This window comes from Megascapheus bottae, chromosome 21, assembly GCF_031878675.1.
Source record: "Megascapheus bottae isolate mThoBot1 chromosome 21, mThoBot2.hap1, whole genome shotgun sequence".
In the NCBI taxonomy this organism is placed as follows: domain Eukaryota; kingdom Metazoa; phylum Chordata; class Mammalia; order Rodentia; family Geomyidae; genus Megascapheus; species Megascapheus bottae.
The window spans coordinates 34,838,871-34,861,077 of NC_143529.1; the positions used below are offsets into that span (position 1 = coordinate 34,838,871).

The 22,207-nt window shown below is 40.5% G+C and overlaps 1 protein-coding gene and 1 pseudogene across 5 annotated transcripts in view; one reads left to right on the top strand and one right to left on the bottom strand.

Moving 5' to 3' along the window:
* Gigyf2 (GRB10 interacting GYF protein 2) overlaps positions 1-22,207 on the top strand; it is a 132,804-nt gene that overhangs the window by 86,145 nt on the left and 24,452 nt on the right. For all 5 annotated transcript variants that reach the window (XM_090355052.1, XM_090355053.1, XM_090355055.1 and 2 more), the window contains 10 exons: positions 268-430; positions 521-703; positions 3,573-3,769; positions 5,257-5,416; positions 8,981-9,147; positions 13,800-13,891; positions 14,773-14,880; positions 16,104-16,204; positions 18,769-18,869; positions 20,285-20,446. In XM_090355052.1, coding sequence (XP_090211178.1) covers positions 268-430; positions 521-703; positions 3,573-3,769; positions 5,257-5,416; positions 8,981-9,147; positions 13,800-13,891; positions 14,773-14,880; positions 16,104-16,204; positions 18,769-18,869; positions 20,285-20,446 — 1,434 coding nt within the window. The remainder of the gene's footprint in view (positions 1-267; positions 431-520; positions 704-3,572; positions 3,770-5,256; positions 5,417-8,980; positions 9,148-13,799; positions 13,892-14,772; positions 14,881-16,103; positions 16,205-18,768; positions 18,870-20,284; positions 20,447-22,207) is intronic.
* LOC150048930 (U6 spliceosomal RNA) lies at positions 6,031-6,120 on the bottom strand (annotated as a pseudogene).

Sequence of the window (22,207 nt, forward strand, 5' to 3'; positions counted from 1 at the left end):
TTTTTTTGTCCAAGGCTGGCCCTCTGCTACTTGTGCCAGTTTTTTCACTTCTTGCTTTTTGCTGACGATTGGGGATAAGTCTTTTGGATTTGTCTGGGTAGGCTGACTTTGACTTTTGAGATCTTCATATCTCAGCCTCCTGAGCTGGAATTACAGGCATGAGCTACTAGTTCCTGGCAAGAAATTTATTTTAAATGTCAGGACAGGCACCGACATGATACCAAAGCCAAATACGTTTGTTGACTTGGCTTTATTTTCTTGCTATAGAAAGTACAGAAAGAACCTATTCCTGAAGAACAGGAGATGGACTTCCGGCCTGTGGAAGAAGGGGAGGAGTGCTCTGACTCTGAGGGTAGCCATAATGAAGAGGCCAAAGAACCTGATAAGACAAATAAGAAAGAGGGAGAGAAAACAGACAGGGCAGCAGTCGGTAAGACCCGTTTTGTCTTTTATCTTCCCCCCCACACCCCCCATCAAACCAAACTTCACAGAATTAATTTAAGATTAATTCGTGTTCCAGAAGCTAGTGAGGAAACACCCCAAACTCCATCTGCTAGATCAGGGTCTCCTTCAGACCATCAGCCTCAGGAAGCACCACAGTGTGAGAGGAAAGATGAACCAACAACGGAGCAGATGGAAGAAGCTGAAGAGGAGAGCCGGACAGAAAGTAGTTTACCAGCCAAGGTGCCCAGCAGAGGGGATGGTATGTATTTGTGAGAGTAGACAAGCTAAGTTTTTATCCATTCCTCTTGGAACTTCTTCTTGGGGGTCAGTTTTTAGAATAGATTCTTTTACCAGTACCCTCAGTCAAGTACATTGTATCTGTCTTAGAATTCACTGTATCAGGGTTAGGATCTGCGAGGACACTGTTGTAGATTCTCACTTCCTAAGGTCTTATGATATAGCTGCCTTGACAGCACCTGAAGGTTCAGATCAGATCCTCTGCATTAGTTTGACTCCCCTAGCAAACAGTTAACTTCCTTTCTTGTAACAGTATTTCTGTAACTGTCATCACACTAAAATGTCATTGTTTCAAAACTGGCTAAAAAGAATACGTAGAATAATCTAGAAGTCAATCACCTTTGCTACAAAATATGCTTATGCATTATATAGCTCCTCCAGTATTACCTTATTTGGTCCAAAATCTTTTTTTCAGGCAATATACTGTTCATTTCTTTTTCTTAGGGAATGAGTACATCTTCATGGGTTTCATCATGACATTTCCATACATGTATAAGATGCTCCATGATTAAGTATCTTTAAAAAACTGCATAACACTTGATATTAACAGATTAGTTGATAAATTCATCATGAAAATTTATACCTTGTGATGCCTTGTATTATCTTGCATCTGTGTTTCTTTGTGCAGTTTGTGACAGTCTTATATAACCCTTGCTTACACTCCACTCATTGGCCTCAAAACCTTTCAGATCCTGATTTTTACTGTTTTCTGTGTTTATGCTTCTTCTCTTTCTCCCCTCACTTCTATGTTTATGCTTCTTCTTCTCTCTCTCCCCTCATGTGCCCCCTCTGGTCCCCCACCCCCACCCCAGGCTATGGAACCTGAACTCTAGGCCTGAGCACTGTCCCTGAGCTCTTCAGCTCAAGGCTACAACCCTACTCCTTGGCCTAGATGCTGTCCCTGAGCGGTTCACTCAGGGCTACCACCCTACTCCTGGAGCCACAGCACCACTTCCAGTTTTCTGGTGATTAATTAGAGATAACATTCTTACGAGTTTTTAGTGCCTGAGCTGGCTTTGAACCATGATCCTTAGATCTCGGCCTCCTGAGTAGCTAGGATTACAGGCGTGAACTACCTGCCCAGCTTATGCTTCTATTGGAATTTTCTTTATCTAAATCATCTAATTTGTGTTACCATATTTTCCTGTTTCCTAAACAACTAGCATTATTTCTTCTTTTTCTCTTTTCTTTCCTCCTCCTCCTCCTCCTCCTCTTCTTCTTCTTCTTCTTCCCTCCTCCTCCTCCTCTTCTTCTTCTTCCCTCCTCCTCCTCCTCCTTCTTCTTCCTTCTTCTTCCTTCTTCTTCCTCTTCTTCTTCTTCCTTCTTCCTTCTTCCTTCTTCCTTCTTCTTCTTCTTCTCCTCCTCCTCCTCCTCCTCCTCCTCCTCCTCCTCCTCCTCCTCCTCCTCCTCCTCCTCCTCCTCCTCCTCCTCCTCCTCCTCCTTCTCCTCCTTCTCCTCCTTCTCCTCCTTCTCCTCCTTCTCCTCCTTCTCCCCCAACTAGCACTTTTTCTAACACAGAATGACAAAGAATGATTTCTTTTCCCCAGTAGACAATGTTGAAAACTTAAACCAAAAATTTCTTCTCAGCATTTTATGCTTAGAATAGAGTTGAGGAGCTGTGAGTTTTTCCTAGTGGTAGAGTGCATGCCTAGCATGCATAAAGGCCTGGGTTCCATTCCTCAGCATCAGATACATAGAAAAGGCTGGAACTGGCAGTATGGCTCAAGTAGTGGAACTCTAGCCTTAAGAAACCCCAAGGACAGTGCTCAGGCCTTGCCCAGGACTGCGGGGTGGGGCGGGGCTATCTCCACTTACCTTGTTATTAATACCTCAAAGCAAACATTCAGAACTGAGTTTATTCTCTCCTCTCCCAGTGGGCACTTCAGTTTCCTGTGAAGGGCACCATAACCTTCTCAAGCACCTCAGTCATCTTTGACTCTTCTCTTCCCTGACCAAATCCAAGTTGCAACCTCCCGTGCCAGTCCTAGGGCTTGAGCTCAGGGCATGAACATTGTCTTTGGACTTTTTCAGTGTCCGCCAGTAGTGAACTATCATTATTCTTTGCCCTTGGGACCTCCCCGTAATCTTAACTCTCAGGAGGCTAAGATAGGTGGGTTGCAAGTTTGAGGCTAGCTTATATACTACATTATAAGATCCTGTTTCAATAGATACGAAACAAATATAATCAGTAGACTGATTAGAACAACAGATAATTCCAGTTGTAGTTGAAGGGAGAGGAAGGGAAAAAAGAATAATGCAAATAGTGCAGTCAGGAGAATAGAGTGCAAGAAAATAGGAAAGGAGAAGTTGTTATTAACCCAATTCTAAGGTGACATCAGATGTGACAAAGAGATTGGATCATGAGGATGAAGAAGAGTCTCTGCTTTGCATCACCGTATTATCTTTGAGAGAGCTGGGAATTCAGGTCAGTTGGCAGTTAGGTAGTAGTAAAATGAACATTGTCCATTAAAGTCTGATGTAGAGTGAGAAGAACAAGAATTTGGAGAGGCTATTTGTAATATAACAAAGTCTTCAAAGGAGAAACAGCAATTGTATCTAGTTACTTCTGCCTCCCTATTTCCACCCTCCTCCTTAAGTTCTGCCTGTGATATATAGACATGTTGTAGAAAACCTTTGAACTTACTTTTTGTCCTATTGACATAATTCTGTCATTCTTGGAGAGGAAGATTATACTTCTCAAAGAATGGCTTCAGTGCTCATGGCAGGGTGCACATTTCAGTTTGGCTCATCTTTTGCAGCTTAATAATGTAAAGTTCAAATCTGCATATTTCCAAAGATCTTTATCGGTCTCACTTCTTTCCCCCCTGTAGAAATGGTTCCTGATGTCCAGCAGCCCCGGACACAGCTCCCTCCAGACACAGCCTCTTCTCTTCTTATCCTTCCACCTCCTGTTTCCACTCCTAGTCCTGCCCTGCAGCCAGTTGAGCAGCCTGCTGTCGATGCTCCTGGTGTGGGGAGTGTTTCCACAGAGCCAGATGATGAAGAGGGCCTCAAACACTTGGAACAGGTAGATCACCTTCATTCTTGTCTCCCCCAAACTGCCGTTAAAAACTGGAAAGGCTCTAATGAATATTCACTTAAAGAACTTTTATACACTGGATTTTTAATTTCCTAAAAGTTGGGCTATTTAGTATTTTTGTGAGTAATTGTCTTTCAAATAATTTCATGCTTATAAGTTTCTGCTATGTAGTAGCCATTATGTTAGGCTATTTTTTGCTCTTCTGAGGTTGCCCTTAGCTGTTTTCTTTTTTCTTTTGGACATGAAGGAATGCCAAAAATGGTGAATACAGCAGCTGTGGATGGTAACTGATTTCTAAGGGTGTTGCTATTCTCATTGTTGGCGCTTTTGTTATTTTCATTGTATTTTTACTAAAATACAGCAGGGAAAATAGTTCTAAGGTTATCAATATCTTAATGTCTCTAGATTTCTCTCCTGTATACTATTGTTGTAGCTAAAATGATAGCTTGCTTTTTAAAACAAAAAACAGAACTTTATATTTTGTGGTACTGGGGTTTGAACCCAGAGCTTCAAACAGTAGCTTGGTTTTTTTTGTTTGTTTTTTTGTGATAAAATTCTTTTAATAAATCTTAACCAGGGCCCATTCAGCATCCCCAGCACTACAAGATCTTACATTTAGAAAGCATCTAGATTGACAGCCCAAGAAGCTGAGGGAGTTTTTGTACCTATACACACTGCTTGGCACTCAATCAATAGTTGGCTCTTGTAGAAGTTGAGATTTCAAATCTCTGACGATTCCATTTCATGGAAGTCTGTAATAGATGCTATCTCTGTATATTACCTAATGCTCACCTTCACTCACCTGCTGTGCCTTTTAGAAGGGACCTTATCTTCCTCCAAATACATGGCAAGTTCATCCCACATTGCAAGTGCCCGATCAATGCAACTTTCCCTTACTATTTCCTTAGCCGGGCACTGGTGGCTCATGCCTATAGTAGCTTGCTTTTGTACAGAACAATTTCCCTTCCTGTGGGATAAGAGGATTAGAAGTAGGATATGCTGAGGAATGGAAAGGGTTATTATTACCTTACTAAAACTCGTTAAAGATTTTATTTATGATTGTGTTGGTTGAGGCTTTTGTATTATTAACCATCCTGACTAAACATATAGGGTTTGTTTACACTGTTTAGAATTGGCCGGCAGCTTAATAATTTAGAAGCTTTTTAATGTATTGATTAGAAGTCTGGGTTTAAATCCATAAACAGTTTTCATTTGAGTCTCAGTTAGCTTAATTATTTTGAGATCTTGATGAAAACTTAATGCCTTTGACTGTAGTTTCTTTCTGTATAGAATGGGTTCTCCTATTGTATATTTTGTGCTACTTTTTCAGAGTTAAATTGTTACCTGCTGTGTTCCTTAGACAGTGCCTGTCTAAGCAAGCAAGTAGTCTTAAGAAGAGACTGTTATTATTACTACATGTCTGAGTATTAATTTAGGATTATTTCTTTCTTTTTTGTTGTTGTTACTGTTCCTAGCAAGCTGAGAAGATGGTGGCTTATCTCCAAGACAGTGCACTAGATGATGAGAGACTAGCATCAAAACTGCAAGAACACAGAACTAAGGGAGTGTCAATTCCATTGATGCATGAAGCAATGCAGAAGTGGTATTATAAAGATCCTCAGGGAGAAATTCAAGGTAAGTTACTACTTTTTCCTTGATCACAATGTCTGCCATTGCCTCTAAAATGTCTTGGGAAGGAGATCTGTTGTTGTTTAAACTACAGTTCAACAAGCTTTCCTTATACATATGAAGAAAAAGTATTTGGAAATGGAAGTAATTTAACAGTGTTATACTCTCTCTTAGCTCCAACATCTAGTTGGAGGTGGTAAGTTACTCATCTTTGTTCATTAGTCTTCAAGACCATTGCAAGGGGATGGAAGCCACGAATGGTAGTACAGGAGTGCCAACCTATAATCACACACTCAGAAAGCTGAGGCAAGAGGATTAAGACTTCCAGGCCAGCCTGAGCAATATAAGTGAGACAGTGTCTCACAATAAAACAGAAACTTGGTGGCAGCAGTGTTGGAGGACTTGAATATTTTACTTAAGTGAAATTAATATAAATAATGGAGAATACTACAAATATGCAATAAGCCACTATTATATTACAAACGAATCTTAAACTTTTCAGATTATAAGATAGAGTGGGAAGAAAATCTTATAAAGGACACTTGTATATTCTTCAATTCTGCTTTTAAGATCTTTGCTTATAACCTGAAATTGGTTGCTGACTCTCTCTCCCTGCCCCCTTCAGTGTGCAATGCTTTCTGAATTTTCATATCATCCATGCTACTCTCCTCTGTATTGTTCCAATTTTAGTATATGTGTTGCCAAAGCAAGTGTGCTTGTTAACTCTCTTTAGTGTCAGTTTCATGATAAAATATGTGACCAAGTGGATCTTGTGAGCCCTCTCAGCCTTATAACCTCCTTTCGTTCTCTTATCTGCCTTAGGCCTTTGTAGCAATTATTACTATCTGGCATTGTGTTTATTTGTTCATTGTTTACATCCTTGCATACGATATCGGAGAATAGGGCTTCATGTGTATGCTTGCTTGTTAATTAAATTCTTTGGGGATAGTTACAGCTTATATGTAAATTTCACCCAACAGTAAACTCTTAAAAAACTGTAAGTCAGTATCATAACCAGGATATGGTTGTCTATACAACCCGCAATGATTTCCTTTTTATACACACTCTCTTACTAATCCCTGGCAACCACTAATCTGTCTTATATGTGTGCAGTTTATAATTTTAGAAATGTTATATAAGTGAAGCCTTAAAATATGTGACCTTTCAAAGTTGGCTGTATTCATTTAGTATAATGCCCTGGAGATCCAGGTGGCCATGTATATTAGTATTGTCAATGAGTAATACTAGATGATATCAGTGTGTTGTAGTTTCTGTTGAAGGACACATGAGTTGTTTAGTTTTTGCCTACTGTGAATAAAGCTTTGTTCTGATGTTACAGAAAAAAGTTTTGTTCTTAGTTCTGATGTTAGAGGAAAATCATTGTTTTTCACCTTCAATATAATATTTGCTGTGAGAGGTTCATATGGTTTTTATTATTTGAGAGTAGATCTATTTCTTTTCTATTGTAAGTGTTGAATTCTGTAAATATTTCTTCTATATTGAAATGATTATGTAGTTCTTCTTTATTCTATAACACAGTTATCATCTACCCTCCCTCTGTCTTTCACTTCTTTGTCTTTCCCTCCCTCCTCCCTGTTCCCCTCTTTCCTTCTATCTCCACCCCACTTCTCTTTAGTTTGTTATGATATAGTCTGGTGATACTCCTCCTTCACTTTCCTGAGGCTAGAATTGCAGGCAGTTATCACCAAGTTTGGTTTCCATTGATAAATCTTAATTTTTGATCATCCTTGCATTCTAGGAGTCTCATTTAGTCAAAGTATATAATCCTTTTCATATGCTCCTGATTTTTGCTTGTTTTTATTTTATTCAAAATTTTTATGTTATTTTTTGCAAGGGATTTTGGACTTGGGTTTGTTTTGCAGCACTGGGGATTGAATTTACAGTGATCACAGAAGTTACACCTATCACAGAAGTTATATTTCAGAGACCCCTGCAATAGGTGAAAATCCTTGAGGTAGCAATGTGTTTTATTTATTTATTTACTTGTTTATCTATTTATATTTAAGAGCTTTATAAACCCTTCCCACTCTCTTATAAAACTTTTTCACACTTTTATAAACACTTCCTGTGCTCTCAAACACTTTAAACACTTAATTTTAATTTTTTTAATTTTTTTTTTTTTTTTTTTTTTTTGCCAGGCGTGGGGCTTGATCTCAGGGCCTGAGCACAGTCCTTGGCCTTTTTCTCAAAGCTAGAGCTCTACCACTTGAGACACAGCACCACTTCCAGCTTTTTTTTTTTTTTCCTATGTATGTGGTATGGAGGAATCGAACCTGGATCTTTGTGCATGCTAGGCAAGCACTCTACCACTAGGCCAAACTCCTGGCCACTTAATTTTAATTTTAACAACATGTAGAATTCTACAATATAGTCTTCTGGCTACTGGGGAAGCTTAAACCTTGAGCCATGTCTCCAGACCTGATTCCTCTTTTTTCATATCAGGATTTGATACTGTAACTTTTTCTCTCAGTATCTTTGTCTCCAAAATTTGGTGTATATTTCATTCATTTCTGTATATTTGAAATTTTTTTTTCCTTTTTGGTCATATGAGGTATTTTTAGTTGGCAAGTGTGTGGAGATTTTCCTTTTATCTTTTGTTGATATCTAGTTTGTGTTTTCTGTTGCAGTTAAAAAAAAAAAAACAAGCTGGGTCCAGTTGGCTTACACACGTATAATCCTAGCTACTCAGGAGACTGACATCTGAAGATCACGGTTCAAAGTCAGCCAAGGGCTTTTGAGACTCTATCTCCAATTAACCACCCAAAAACCGGAAGTGGTAGAGCGCTAGCCTTCAGCTGAATAGCTCAAGAACAGGACCCAGGCCCAGAGTTCAAGCCCCAGGACCAATCTCAAAGCAAACAACCCAACCTAGTCTGCATGATTTCAATCTTGTGTGGTGTATGCATGCACCAGTCTTAGGGTTAGGGTTGAACTCAGGGCCTAGACATTGTTCCTGAGCTTTTTTGGTCCAAGGCTGGTAATCTACCACTTAATCCATAGCTCCACTCCTGCTTTCTGGTGGTTAATTGGATATAAAAATCTCACATACTGACTTGGAACCATGATCCTTAGATGTTAACCTCCTGAGTAGCAAGGATTATGGACTGCTTGCATTACAGAACTGCAAATGAAAAACCAATAAGTGAGACCTATTTCAATATTGTTTTTGTTTTGTTTATAATTGTTTCTGTTGTAATTTGCCTTCAGAGATAAATTAAGACACTATGAATTTTTTTCTTAATGTATTTGCTGACTTAGGCCCTCCTTAGTTTTTTTCACTCAAGCCTACTTCTCTGTTACTTGAGTCACAAGTGCTATTTCCTGTCTTTTGCTTGCTAATTGGAGGTAAGCGTCTCAGATTTTTGCTTGGGCTGGCTGTTTCTATCCTAATATCCCACCCTTTTAAGTAGCTAGGATTACAGATGTAAGCCACCAGCACCCGGCACTATAAAATTTTGTAAGAAGATCAGACCCAGACTTTTTTTCCCCTTCTTTCTTTGTGACTGAAAGGATTCTTATTGCCCTGTTGTTTCATTGGTGCTCTCATAGGTCCCTTCAATAATCAGGAGATGGCAGAATGGTTTCAGGCGGGCTATTTTACAATGTCTTTGCTTGTGAAGAGAGCATGTGATGAAAGCTTCCAGCCTCTTGGTGACATAATGAAAATGTGGGGAAGGGTGCCTTTCTCCCCAGGTCCAGCTCCCCCTCCTCACATGGTAAGTACCTCCAACTGCCATTTCTTTTAAATACAGCAGCACTCGTTTCTCTTTGAAACACAACCACATAATTTTATCTATGGAGAAAGCAGTGTTAGTTTTTTTGAAATTAATTCATTCTCTCTCACTGAGAGGCTGAATACTAAGCTATAATGAGCCTTTGACGTGTGTGTGTGTGTATGTGTGTGTGTGTGTGTGTGTGTATGCTTGTGTATGCCCACGTATGCCCGCGTATGCACGTGCTTGTCCTGGGCTTGGACTCAGCGTCTGTGCACAGGGGCTTTTCTCAAGGCTAGGGCTCTACCGTTAAGCCACAGCACCATTTTCTGTGTATATGATATGGAGGAATCGAACCAGGGCTTCATGCACGGTAGGCCATGTTCCTGGACCCTATACCAGAGCTTTTTTACTCAATACTAGCATTCTACCACTTGAACCATAGTTCTATTCCTGGCTTTAGGGGGGGGGGGGGCGGGGTGGTGTCAGTCGTGGGGTTTGTGCTCTGGGCCTGGGCGCTGTCCCTGAGTTTTTCAGCTCAAGGCTAGCGCTCTACCACTTGAGCCACAGTTCCACTTCTGATTTCCTGGGGGTTAATTGGAGTTAAAAGTCTCATGGACTTTCATGACTTGGCTGGCTTTGAACCTTGATCCTCAGATCTCAGCCTCCTGAGTAGCTAGGAGTAGCACCTGGCTCACTTCTGGCTTTTTAGCTGGTTAACTGGAGATAAAAGTCTCAGGGACTTTCTGTCCAGACTGGCTTTGAACCACAATCCTCATATCTTAACCTCCTGAGTAGTTAGTATTACAGACATGAGCCACTGGTTCCCAGCATTGTAATGACCTTTTCAATACATGGCTGTTGTCAGGAATGCAAGCAAGCACACATGTACAAATGTGGACATGTGTGTGTACTCACACACAGTAAAACATACCCCATTGGCTGAGATCTGAGGATCACAATTCAAAGCTAGTCCACGCACCAAAGTCTGTGAGACTCCAATTAACCACCAGTAACTATAAGTGGTGCTGTGGCTGAAGGTGTGAGACAGTAGCCTTGAGTTGAAGAGCTCAGGGACAACACCCAGGCCCAGAGTTCAAGTCCCATAACTGACGCGCCTTCTCCCTCCCCCCACCCCAAAAAGGTGACCTTTAGTCAGAAATATTTCGTGTGAACTCTGATTTTTATAGTCACACACTGTAGTTGATGGCCTATCATTAATTATATATTGAGGTCCTTTGTGATAAGTTCTTTTATTTTTACAAAGTTGATGTACAGAGGGGTTATAGTTATGTAAGTCAGGTAAAGAATACATTTATTTCTTTTTGGACAGTGTTACTTCTTTCCTTCCTCTCTGCCAGTGTGGTAAGTTCTTAACGAGATGAAGATTAGTATTACATAACCTCTGTAATGTAGAGAATTTGTAGGTAAGCACAGTGGATCTCATACCTTGCCTTGCCTGAGACTCACCGATGAAGAGAATTAATCTAGTTGTTTTGGTCTAAAGAAAAACTATACTATATATTGTTGTTTATAGACTTACACACCAAATTTGAGGCTTATTTCTTGTCTCTGAAGTTGGGTTTGCCTATGTAAGAAGCTAAAAGTTCTCACTTGGACCTTGCTTGTTCCCATTCATTTCCAACTTACGGCACACACGGGCTGAGCCCCAACAGAGTCTCTACTCACATAGGAAAATTTTGGAAAGCTCTACTTCCCATTGAATACTGCCTTTCTTTGATTTAAGTAGTACTGATATGAGAGCCTTTTTGATCAATGGTCCTTGAAATTTCAGGTTTCATGTGTAAGTTTTAGTTTGACCCAGAGTAGCTTCTGTTCTGTGGTATTTAATGAGGAAGAAAAATCTTCCTAAAGTTCAGGTTATCCCTGCTTTAAGATAATGTGTATCACCTTAGCATTTTATTTCAAGCTATCATCAGCTTACTAGAAAGACACCAACTATTCATTCATAATTTACCTAGGTTTAGACTGTTTGGCTGTGTGCTTTTATTTCTTTTATGATTCATATTTTTTTCCATTTTGAATTTTTCAGAATCAAAACTGAGTTTACCACAGGTTATTTTTTGTAACTCATGATGTATTGATAGCAGTAGAAACACCTGGGTTTTTTGGGTTTTTTTGCTACAGTGTTCAAACTTCCTTTCATATTCTCAACATTATAAAGATATTCATATACTAGCTTATGTCTTGATCATATGCTATTGCAAAATTCCTAACATAATATTTCCTTTATTCTTTATGTACTCTCTCCTTTGCCTTAATTGCACACGACTCCAAATTTAGAATTTTTAAAAAAAATTTTGCCAGTCCTGGGGCTTGAACTCAGGGCACTGTCCTTGAATACTTTTTGCTCATGGCTAGCACTCTGCCACTTTCTGCTTTTTCCATGTATGTGGTATGAGGACTCGAACCCAGGGCTTCGTGCATGCTAGGCAAGTCTCTAGCACCAGGCGATGCTCCTGGCCCTAAAATCACTTTTAAGACTGGGTGTAATGTGTCATTTTTTCGGATGGAGGACAGTTCAACATTCAGCATGAAGGGTAGGAGTGGGGAAGAGCAGATGAACAAGGAAGGACCCATCCTTCCCTTGCCTTAGGGAATCTCTTACACTGTCAAATTCATTTTATCCCACTAGATGGCATTGTTTAGTTGTGTGGAGGGTAGGGGCGGAGGGGTCTAGGTTGTTTTGTTGTTTTGTTTTTCCAGTCATGGAGCTTGAATTCAGTGCCTGGACACTGTCTCTGAACTAGCTTTGTTGTTGTTGTTAATCCTGGAGCTTGAATTCAAGGCATTAGAACTGTACTTGGGCTTTCTCAAGGCTAGCCCTCTACCCCTTGAGCCTCAGCACCCCTTCTGGCTTTTTCTATGTATGTGGTACCAAGGAATTAACCCAGGTCTTTGTGCATGCTAGGCAAGCACTCTACCACTAGGCCAAACTCCCGGCCCAATTCTTGGACTTTGTGTGTGAGTGTGTGTGTGTGTGTGTGTGTGTGTGTGTGTGTGTGTGTGTGTGTGCGTGCGTGCGCGTGTGTGCCAGTCCTGGGCTTGTGTTCAGGGCCTGAGCACTGTCCTTAGTCTTTCTCAGAGTTAGAGCTCTACCACTTGAGCCTCAGCACCACTTCTGGCTTTTTTCCCCCTATGTATGTGGTACCAAGGAATGGAACCCAGATCTTCTTGCATGCTAGGCAAGCACTCTACCACTAGGCGAAACTCCCGGCCCTAGTACTTGGGCTTTCTTTCTTTTTTTTTTTTTTAATATTTCTTTTTTTTATTATAATTAATAAAAGGGTTACATGATATTTGCCATATAGAAGGTGCATTAATTCACATACATTGATACCCTTTCACATGTCTTGGTATCCTTTACCCTCCCCTCCACCCCCCCCCCCCCCGTCTTGGTTTTCCCCCCTTCCCTATCAAATTTCAAATAATCAAATACAAATAAATTCAATATATCAGATAACAAAGTGAGGTATTGTAACAATATGAGATACCCAAGGGACAGCAAAGGAGATGAGAGATAACATAGTACATTAAGAACAACAATCATTCGTTATATGGCTTTTGTTTCAATATCCTGGAGGTCCTTTCAATTAGCTTCATACTATATGGCCTTATGTATCAAGGTTTTGCTCTATTGCAGATCTCTGCTAGTAGAGCCCCTAAGATTCCACCTCACTCCAGTTAGAATGGCCAGGATCAGGAAAACGAATAATAACAGATGCTGGAGGGGATGTGGCCAGGAGGGATCACTACTACACTGTTGGTAGGAGTGCAAACTCATTCAACCACTATGGAAAGCAGTATGGCAGTGCCTCAAAAGGCTAAACATAGAACTCCCCTATGACCCAGCAATTCCACTACTTGGCATTTACCCAACCATCCAGAATCTAGGGCATACTAAATCCACTAGCACAACAATGTTCATTGCAGCATTATTCACCATAGCAAAGATATGGAACCAACCTAGATGTCCCTCAGTTGATGAGTGGATCAACAAATTGTGGTATTTGTACACAATGGAATTCTATGCTGCTGTCAGAAAAAACGATATCGACCCATTTGTTAGGAAATGGAAAGACTTAGAAAAAATCATATTAAGTGAAGTAAGCCAGACTCAAAGGAACTTAGGCTCAATGGTTTCCCTCATTTGTCATAACCAGTAGAATACTTGGGCTTTCTTAAGGCTAGTGTTCTACCACTTGAGCCACAACACCACTTCTGTCGTTTTCCTGTGTCTGTGATATGGAGGAATCAAACCCAGGGCCAACCACCAACACTAGGCCATGCTCCCAACCCCTGAGATAGCCTTTCAGTAAAGGTTAGTGCTCTATCACTTTGAGTCACAGCCCCACTTCCTGTTTTCTGAATTAAAGCTGAGTCTCCTAGACTCCTGCTTGAGCTGACTTTCAACTGTTGTCCTCGAATCTCAGTCTCCTGAGTAGCTGGTAAGCCACCAGCACCCAGCTTGTTTATGTTTTAAATGTGCTAGTTTCTAGTTTGGGGAAAAGGATTGAGTAAGAAGGAGTTGAAAGTGTTGGATTTATTTTACTTTCAGATAAGCAGACCAGGTAACTTTTATGCCCTTTGCCATTTACTTACTGGTGTTTCTTTCTCTACCTCTTTATTACCAGGGGGAACTGGACCAGGAACGCCTGACCAGGCAACAGGAACTCAGCGCCTTGTACCACATGCAGCACCTTCAGTACCAGCAGTTCTTAATACAGTAAGGACAATAGTGATGCAGTATTACATATGGCAGCACCAAAGGAGCCTGAGATAGATCCGCTCAAGTCTTTCATGGCGAGATGTGACGGCTTCCATGACTTTCTAGTTAGCCTATTAGTGATATATTTACCACAGGACATCTTTACATTTATTTCATCTGACACAACAAAAAACAAAGTTCAGGAAAGCACCCCCAAGTAGCACCATTGGAAATAGCAATCAAGGCTGGGAGCATGGCCTAGTAGTGGAGTGACACATATTTGTAATTTTCAAGATCTTTCATAACTAAAGAACCAACAATCACTTTAAGAACTTAAGTGCTTTCTGAGAGGCTCAACTTTAAAGGACACAGAGAAAAAATAGTGGTGGATGGGAAGAAGTGAAACTTTATCATATTAGGAATGGCGAAATCACTCAGGTTCTTTGTCCCTTTTTAGTCCTTACCCCTTGATTTTATCACAGATATTATAATACTGTGTCTGTGTTTTCTCTGTGTGTGTCCTCTGCCTGAATACTTGCATATGAATTGAGTTCTATGTGGAGTAAATCACAGAATTTTCTGTGTGGCTACTGTTACAAAAAATGGTAAGATATGTTTGATTGGGCCTGTCCCCAGGCTCTTCAGCGCAAGGCTAGAGCTCTCCCACTTGAGCCATAGCACCATTTCTGGTCTTTTCTGTGTGTGTGGTACCAGGGAATTGAACCTAGGGCTGGACAAGCACTCCACTATTAGGCCATGCTCCCAGCCTTGATTGCTATTTCCAATAGTGCTATTTGGGGGTGCTTTCCTGAACTTTGTTTTTTGTTGTGTCAGATGAAATAAATGTAAAGTCATGCCTCCATTTGTTTTTGTTTTTGTTTTTTTTCAACTTTCTGAAGACAACAGTATGCACAGGTTTTGACTCAACAACAGAAAGCAGCTTTGTCATCCCAGCAACAGCAACAGCTAGCTCTACTTCTCCAGCAGTTCCAGGCTCTGAAGATGAGGTTGGTGGTCATTCCATACTGTTGCTGCATTGTGTGTGTGTGTGTGTGTGTGTGTGTGTGTGTGTGTGTGTACGCGTGCGTGCATGCCTTTGCCTAAAAAAGGCAAAAGGAAATTTTGTATAACATGTAGATTCTATCAGACTATCCACACGTAACATACCACATACTGCATGTAAAAACAATAGATAAAGGTAGACATTTATTCATTGTTTTTCCTCACAGATGATACTTTTTTGTGTGCCAGTTCTGGGGCACCGTCAAGGACGCTTTTGTTTTTCTTTGGGGCGGGGCAGCTCAAGGCTAGTGCTCTACAACTTGAGCCACCCCTCTATTCCGCCTTTTGGGGGGTTAACCGGATGAGTCTCACGGACCTTACTGCCTGGGCTGGCGCATTTCATGCTCCTGGGTACCTAGGATTACAGGGGTGAGCTGCTTGCACGGGGCCTAGAGAATGCATTTGGAATACTAACCAAAAAGTAGTAAGAACACTTGAGAAGCATTAGGGACTCATAGAGCCTGTAGCAGAAGAATTATACCCTGAGTTTAATTGCTTAAATAAGCAGTTATGCTGTTAATCTGAAAAAAGACTGCATAGGATGCTACATAGGATGTGGTCTTCACAACATTTTTAAATCTTCAGAAAAGGTAGATATGATAATAGTGTCAAGTTTCTGTTGTTTCAGACCATACGGCTTATGTGCCTTAGCTCCTGAATATGTATATTACTGCTCCCGAAGTATACTGTGTGTTCCCTTTAATCAAAAGTGACTTCTATTTCTCCTTTGAGCTCTAACCCATGTAGCAAGTAGACAGTGGAGAGACCTCTGTTTTAAAGTTATGCACACTCTGATTCTTCAAGGCAAAAGGACTTAATGAACCTAATATAAGCAAAATTCCAGAGGAAACTAATACAGTGCACCCTGTTTCCTATAACTTTCATTGACCTAATTGGGATTTCTGTAAGAAGTGGGTATGCCCATCAATTAGAAGTATTTGGGCATTGGAGGCCTGGCTCAGGTGGTAGAGTACCAGCCAGTAAGTGAGCCTATCAGGTAGATAGGTTCCTCTCCCAATTCCTTTTGTCGTGTTAGGTTTTATTTAGGGTAATGAAAGTTTTCTGACCAAATAATCTGGAAGACTGGCCCTCAAGTAACATAGAGAATCTCTTTGTCTTATTTTTGCAAGTAACCAGAACATATTCTTGTTCATTTTCCATTTTACAGAATATCTGATCAGAACATCATTCCCTCAGTAACTAGGTCTGTGTCAGTGCCAGATACTGGCTCTATATGGGAGCTTCAGCCAGCTGCTTCACAACCCACAGGTAAAAACAAGGATTTAGACCTTAATAATAGTTTTATGATTCAATTGAAAATAAATTTTTAATAAATCCGAGAAAAAGATTGCATACATATGTTGAAAATATACTTTGCAATTGTTAGAAATGATTTGCTATATTTTTATTAAATATTTTGAGTCAGATTTTAAAAATGTTATTTTAAAGCAATGTGGAAATGTCTTTTCTTCCTGCAGTATTGGAATTAAATGAAGGTCTTAGTGAAAGCTAGACAAGTGCTTTATCTCCAGCCATAGAAAAGTCTTTAGTCATGACGTGATGGGATGAGAGGAAACAGAAATGAAAACCTAAGTAACAGTGATCTCCACTTTTGTGCTGGTACTGGGACTTAACTTGGGCCTAGCCATCTTGCTTGGCTTTTCCACTCAAAGCTAACGCCTTATCACCAGGAGCCAAATTTTCACTTCAATGGTCTCTACTTTTGAATTAAAGATTGTAACATATGTTAATTAATACTACATATTTTCAATAATTTGAGGGCGAGAAAAGCCTGTTTTGAAATGAGTACCTTTCTTGATTATCTAATCTTTGGAAATTTTGAAAAATTAGAAGTCATTAAGAAGACATAATTGAGTTTGGAGATTGTCAGACTTTCCTGAGGTATTGGGCCAACAAGCTGTAATTCTCTTAACAATGATTCTGAAGGTTGTGAGAGTAGTCTCCAATGGAAACTATGTATAAATTATTTTTTTCCTAGTATTGATTTCTAGTTAAGATGTTATAGAAATTCTAAAGTAGTTTATTAAATAATTTTTTTGAGCTTGTATTCGTCCAAGGTCCTTAATAGAGTCCATAGATTTTGTTTTTATTTACTTATTTTAGTTGGTTGTGTGGCTTGAACTCACGGCCTAGTCACTGCCTCTGAGCTTCTCTGCTCAAGGATAGTACTCTACCACTTTGAGCCACAATTAGACTTCTGGTTTTCTGGTAGTTAATTGGAAATAAAAGTCTCCAGTTAAAGCCTGCTTCAGCAGGCTTTGTACCTTGATCCTCACATCTTGGCCTCCTGAGTACCTAGGATTACAGATGTGAGCTACCAGTACTGGGCCATAGATTTACTAGATAACATTTAATAGTCCCATCAATAGATTATTGTAGAAATTTAGAAGAGACTTTCAAAAGTCCAATGGAAATAAGAAAAGTATCCTTAGAAGCCTTTGTTTATTACTTCTTGATCTGATCCTGTGTTGACTTTTAAGCCAGCCACACCAAATGTTTTCTGTAGGACCTAGCCACTCTTTCCAGTTTCAGCTGTAGTATACTTACTGTCTTCTCATTAGGATGAAATTTACACTTTTAATTATTTTTTAATGAATTAACAATTACAGTGGAAGTTAATATGTTAGAGCAACTACCCAGTATGCTGGAGTTGAAATCCTGGAATTGTGACATGTTCAGCAGGTGCCCTAATTGTTTTAATTTTGTGTTACTGTTGTTTATCAGTTAAGATGTGCAAATGAACCCACTGTTGGACTTTTCAAGGATGAAATCAGTTTCCCATTAAAGTTCTCATATTTCCTTCCCCCCCCCCAGTCCTAGGCTTGAGCTCAGGGCCTGAGCACTGTCCTTGGATTTTTCTCAAGGCTAGAGCTCTACCACTTGAGCCTCAGCACCACTTCTGGCTTTTTTCTATGTATGTGGTACCGAGGAATCGAACCCAGGTCTTTGTGCATGCTAGACAAGCACTTAACCACTAGGCCAAACTCCTGGCCCCATATTTCCTTTCTTATAGATGTATTTATATAGGTAGAAACCATAGCCTACTTATAGTTCAGTGTACTTAAAAGAATAACAGCTGGGCACAGTGACTCAGGCCCTTAATCCCAGCTATTCAGTAAGCTGAGATCTGAGGATTGTAGTTCAAAGTCAGCCCAGGCAGGAAAGTGTGTGAGACTCCAATTAACAGCTGAATGACACATCTCTGTAATCCCAGCACTCAAAGACGCTGAAGCTAGAAAATCTTAAGGTTAATGCTAATCGGGGCTACATAGGAAGAATCTGTTTCAAATGAAAAAGCAAAATGCTGGTTGCTAATACTTAACAGCTACAATCCTAGCTACTCAGGGGCTGAGATCTGAGTAATGTGACTTGAAGTTAGCTGAGCAGTAAAATCCACGAGACTCTTATGTCCAAAAAGCCTCAGGTGGAGCTGTGGCTCATAGTGTTAGAGCCACAAAAGCTCAGGGTCAGGACCAGCACACAAAAAGACCAAGTCAAAACACCAACATGAGCCAGATAACAGCGGCTCACACTTCTCTCTAACACTAGCTACTCGAAGCTGTGACCCTATCGTGCCCAGGCAGGAAAGTCTGTGAGTCTCTAATCTCCAGTTAACCACCCAACAGCCAGAAGTAGACCTATGCCTCTTTTGCCTCGGCCCTGAGTTAAAGTCCTAGAACTTGTGTGTGCACACATACACATAACATACAAAACCAATGTGTGTCATGTGGCTTATTCAAGCCCAGAGAAGGCTTTTTTCAGTATGTTAGTATGTAACCTCTTGTTTCCATCACTTGTACACTTGTTTACAGTTTGGGAAGGCAGTAGCGTGTGGGATCTTCCCCTGGACACTACAGCACCAAGCCCCGCCCTGGAACAGCTTCAGCAGCTAGAAAAGGCCAAAGCTGCAAAGGTCTGAAGCGCATTCTTTCATGTTGGGGTACAACTCACAGTTGCAAAAATAGCATGTGTGTTTACTAACTTCTTATCCTCTTCCTCTCCCCCCCTCCCAACCCCTTCCTTTCTCCCCTCTTTCTTTCTTTCTCCCCCTCTCTTTTGCTCTGGTCAGCTGTAAATTTCCTTTTGGTTAACTTCTGTTGTATAAGTACATTTAAAATGTATCATTCTTCCATTTTTTTTTTCTAAAAAGACCTTAAACAATAAAATTAATGTGTAAATGTTGGTTGACATATATATTGATCATGATCATATAAATAGTTGTATTATTTGTGTTATGAACATTTTGTAACTGCTAACACTGAGAAAATTGTTTATTAGACTCATGATCTGACATGAACCTTCCCACATTGAACCTTTATAGTCATTTTCTAGGATCTCCCGTGTATGAAACCATTCATTGTCTGGAGTAGCTAGAATCTTTTATTTCGGTTTTAATATTTGCCAGAAGACAATGTCTAAATTTGCTTGGTATAATTATAATGATTTCTGGATTCTCATCCTTTTGAGAAAGTCTGTTATAATTTTACACTCAGTGTGTTTATTCCCTAAGGTAGTGACAATCCCTTTGGAGTACTCAGAATGGAAAGGTCCATGGTTAGGCCATCTCATTAATGATTCATAACTTTGGAGTGTCAGCGCATTAGAAACAAAGATAATAAAAGACTGGCTCATTCAGGCAGTTTTCGGTCTGGGGGAGAAGCATGGCGGACATAGATCCACAGCAGTCACAGTTGCAGAGTGATGAAGACTGTGCAGTCCAGCTAGCCACTGACACTTTCGACAGACAGCACTTCCTAAGTTAATTTTCATTGGAACACCAGTAGGGTTTGGGATAACAAGGTGAAATAATGAGGTGAAAATTAAATTACATTTGAAGGTAATAGTACCAATAAAGTCTTAGACGTGTGAGAACAAATTGAACTCATAAAACAGCTAGATTCAGGAATGCTGGGGCTGATAATTACTTCCTGACATTTACTGCATAGGTACTAATACCTTGTAGCCACCACTGCTAGATCTTCTGTCAGAAAAATCTTTTGTAATAATGAGTAAAATAATACCAATCAAACCATCCCACGAGAATTCTGATGTTGCTGTCACTGGACACTTGTGGTCACACACACACATACATGATGTGATAGAGTGTGAAGGGAGGAGGTGAGCAAAGTGAGAAGCATTAAATGTAGAAGAATGTACAGTACAGTGCAGTTATTTAACATGGTGTTTGATCACCCACTTGTAGGACAAATAGCTAAGCGAATGACAGTACCTGTATATCCTAGCTTCTGTGATAATTTGACTCAGTGATTTTTGGGTTGTTCCTCTCCTGGCTTTCATGTGTTTAAGAATGCTCTTCTACAATCCCAGCTAGAGCAGGAGAGAAGAGAAGCAGAAATGAGGGCAAAACGGGAAGAGGAGGAACGAAAGAGGCAAGAAGAGCTCCGGAGGCAACAGGAAGAAATGCTTCGGAGGCAGCAGGAGGAAGAGAGGAAAAGGCGAGAGGAGGAAGAGCTGGCCCGAAGAAAACAGGTAAATCTCTGCGACCTCAGAGTAGCTCTCGGTGAGAACTGCAGTAGTCTGCACAGCACATACCACATCCATGAGATAATAGTCCCAGCACCCACTGCAATACTATTCCTTGTTCTTGGAATTGATGTTCTTTGCATAATTTCTTGCATTTTATAAATGAGTTAAATTTCGACTCTAATTCTGCATTCCATGTTAAAAAAAATTTGACATAGGAAGTGGCACTGTGGCTCAAGTGGTAGAGTGCTAGTCTTGAGCTTAAGAGCTTAGGGACAGCACCCAGGCCCAGAGTTCAAGGCCCCCCCCCTACCCCCCCCCCAAAAAAAATTGGTATAACTAGGGTTTTATACTTAGGGCTTTTTTTCTTGCTGTGTGTAAGCACACTGTCATTTGAGGCATGCTTCAAACCCATTTTACTTTGGCCGATATCAGACTGTGATCCTCTTATAGGTAGGAATACACACGTGAACCACTATACCTGGCTTGTTTGTTGTGATGACTCCTGCTAACTTTTTGCCCTGTTGGGCCTTGAACCATGATCCTTTTGATCTCTGCCTCATGAGTAGTTAGAATTATAGGCATGCATCACCGTGATTTATTCTTAGTACTAAAAACATAATAATATAATATCTGGCACATAACATTAAATTTTATGTTATTTATAAGGGTAAATGGCCTTTTAAAAAACTGTCGTAGGCCAGGAGTATGGCTTAGTGGTAGAGTGCTTGCCTAGCATCCACAAAGACCCGGGTTTGATTCCTTGGACCACATATATAGAAAAAAGCCGGAAATGGTGCTGTGGCTCAAGTGGTAAAGCTCTAGCCTTGAGGAAAAAGAAAAGCCCAAGGACAGTGCTCAAGCCCTGAGTTCAAGGCCCAGGACTGGCAAAAAACAAAACAACAAAAAAACCCCTGTATGAATGGCATGAGCCTGGGGCTTACACCTATAATCCTATCTACTCAGGCTGAGCTATGAGACTAGAGGTTCAAAATCAGCCCAGAAAACTTACTGATAATCTCCAGATGACCACCAAAAAGCTGGGTGTGGAACTGTGGCTCAGTTGGTAGAGTGCTAGCCTTAAGCAGAGAAGCTCAGGGAGAGCGCCAAAGCCCTAAGTTCAAGCCCCAGATCACACACACACACACACACACACACACACACTAAAATGTATCCCTCCTTCACTCCCTACCTCGTTTTTCTGTCTGGCAATGAACTGCAGGCCTTATTCTGACACTTATATTTTCATTACTGAGATCCCTCCTTAGTCTCCTTTATGAAAACATTACCATCTTAAGCACCCTCTATCCACCCCTAGTATTGGGTTTGTACTCAGGGCTTCACACTTGGTAGGCAGGTATTCTGCCACTTGAACTACACCCCTGATCCTTTTGCTTTTGTTTCCCTGCTTACCTCAAGATAGGGCTCAACTTGCTTTGTGTAGGCCAGCCTCTACTGTGATCTTTATACATCCCACTTAGCTGAAATGGCAGATGTGTACCATCACACCTACTTCTTTTCACTAATACTTCTCAAAAACTTTTTGCCCGGGCTAATAAGCTTTAACCACAATTCTCCAGTTTCTGCCTCCTTAAGTAGCTGGTATTATAGTCATGAACCCTGTTCCTGGCTGGTCTTAAGGGCTTGAAGCCACATTCAGTGACATTACATACATTTATGTTGGTTGTATAACCCTCACCAGTATCACTTCATCTTTCCATCTGCAACTCTGTATCCATTAAACAAGGAGTCCCACTTCTTCCTGCT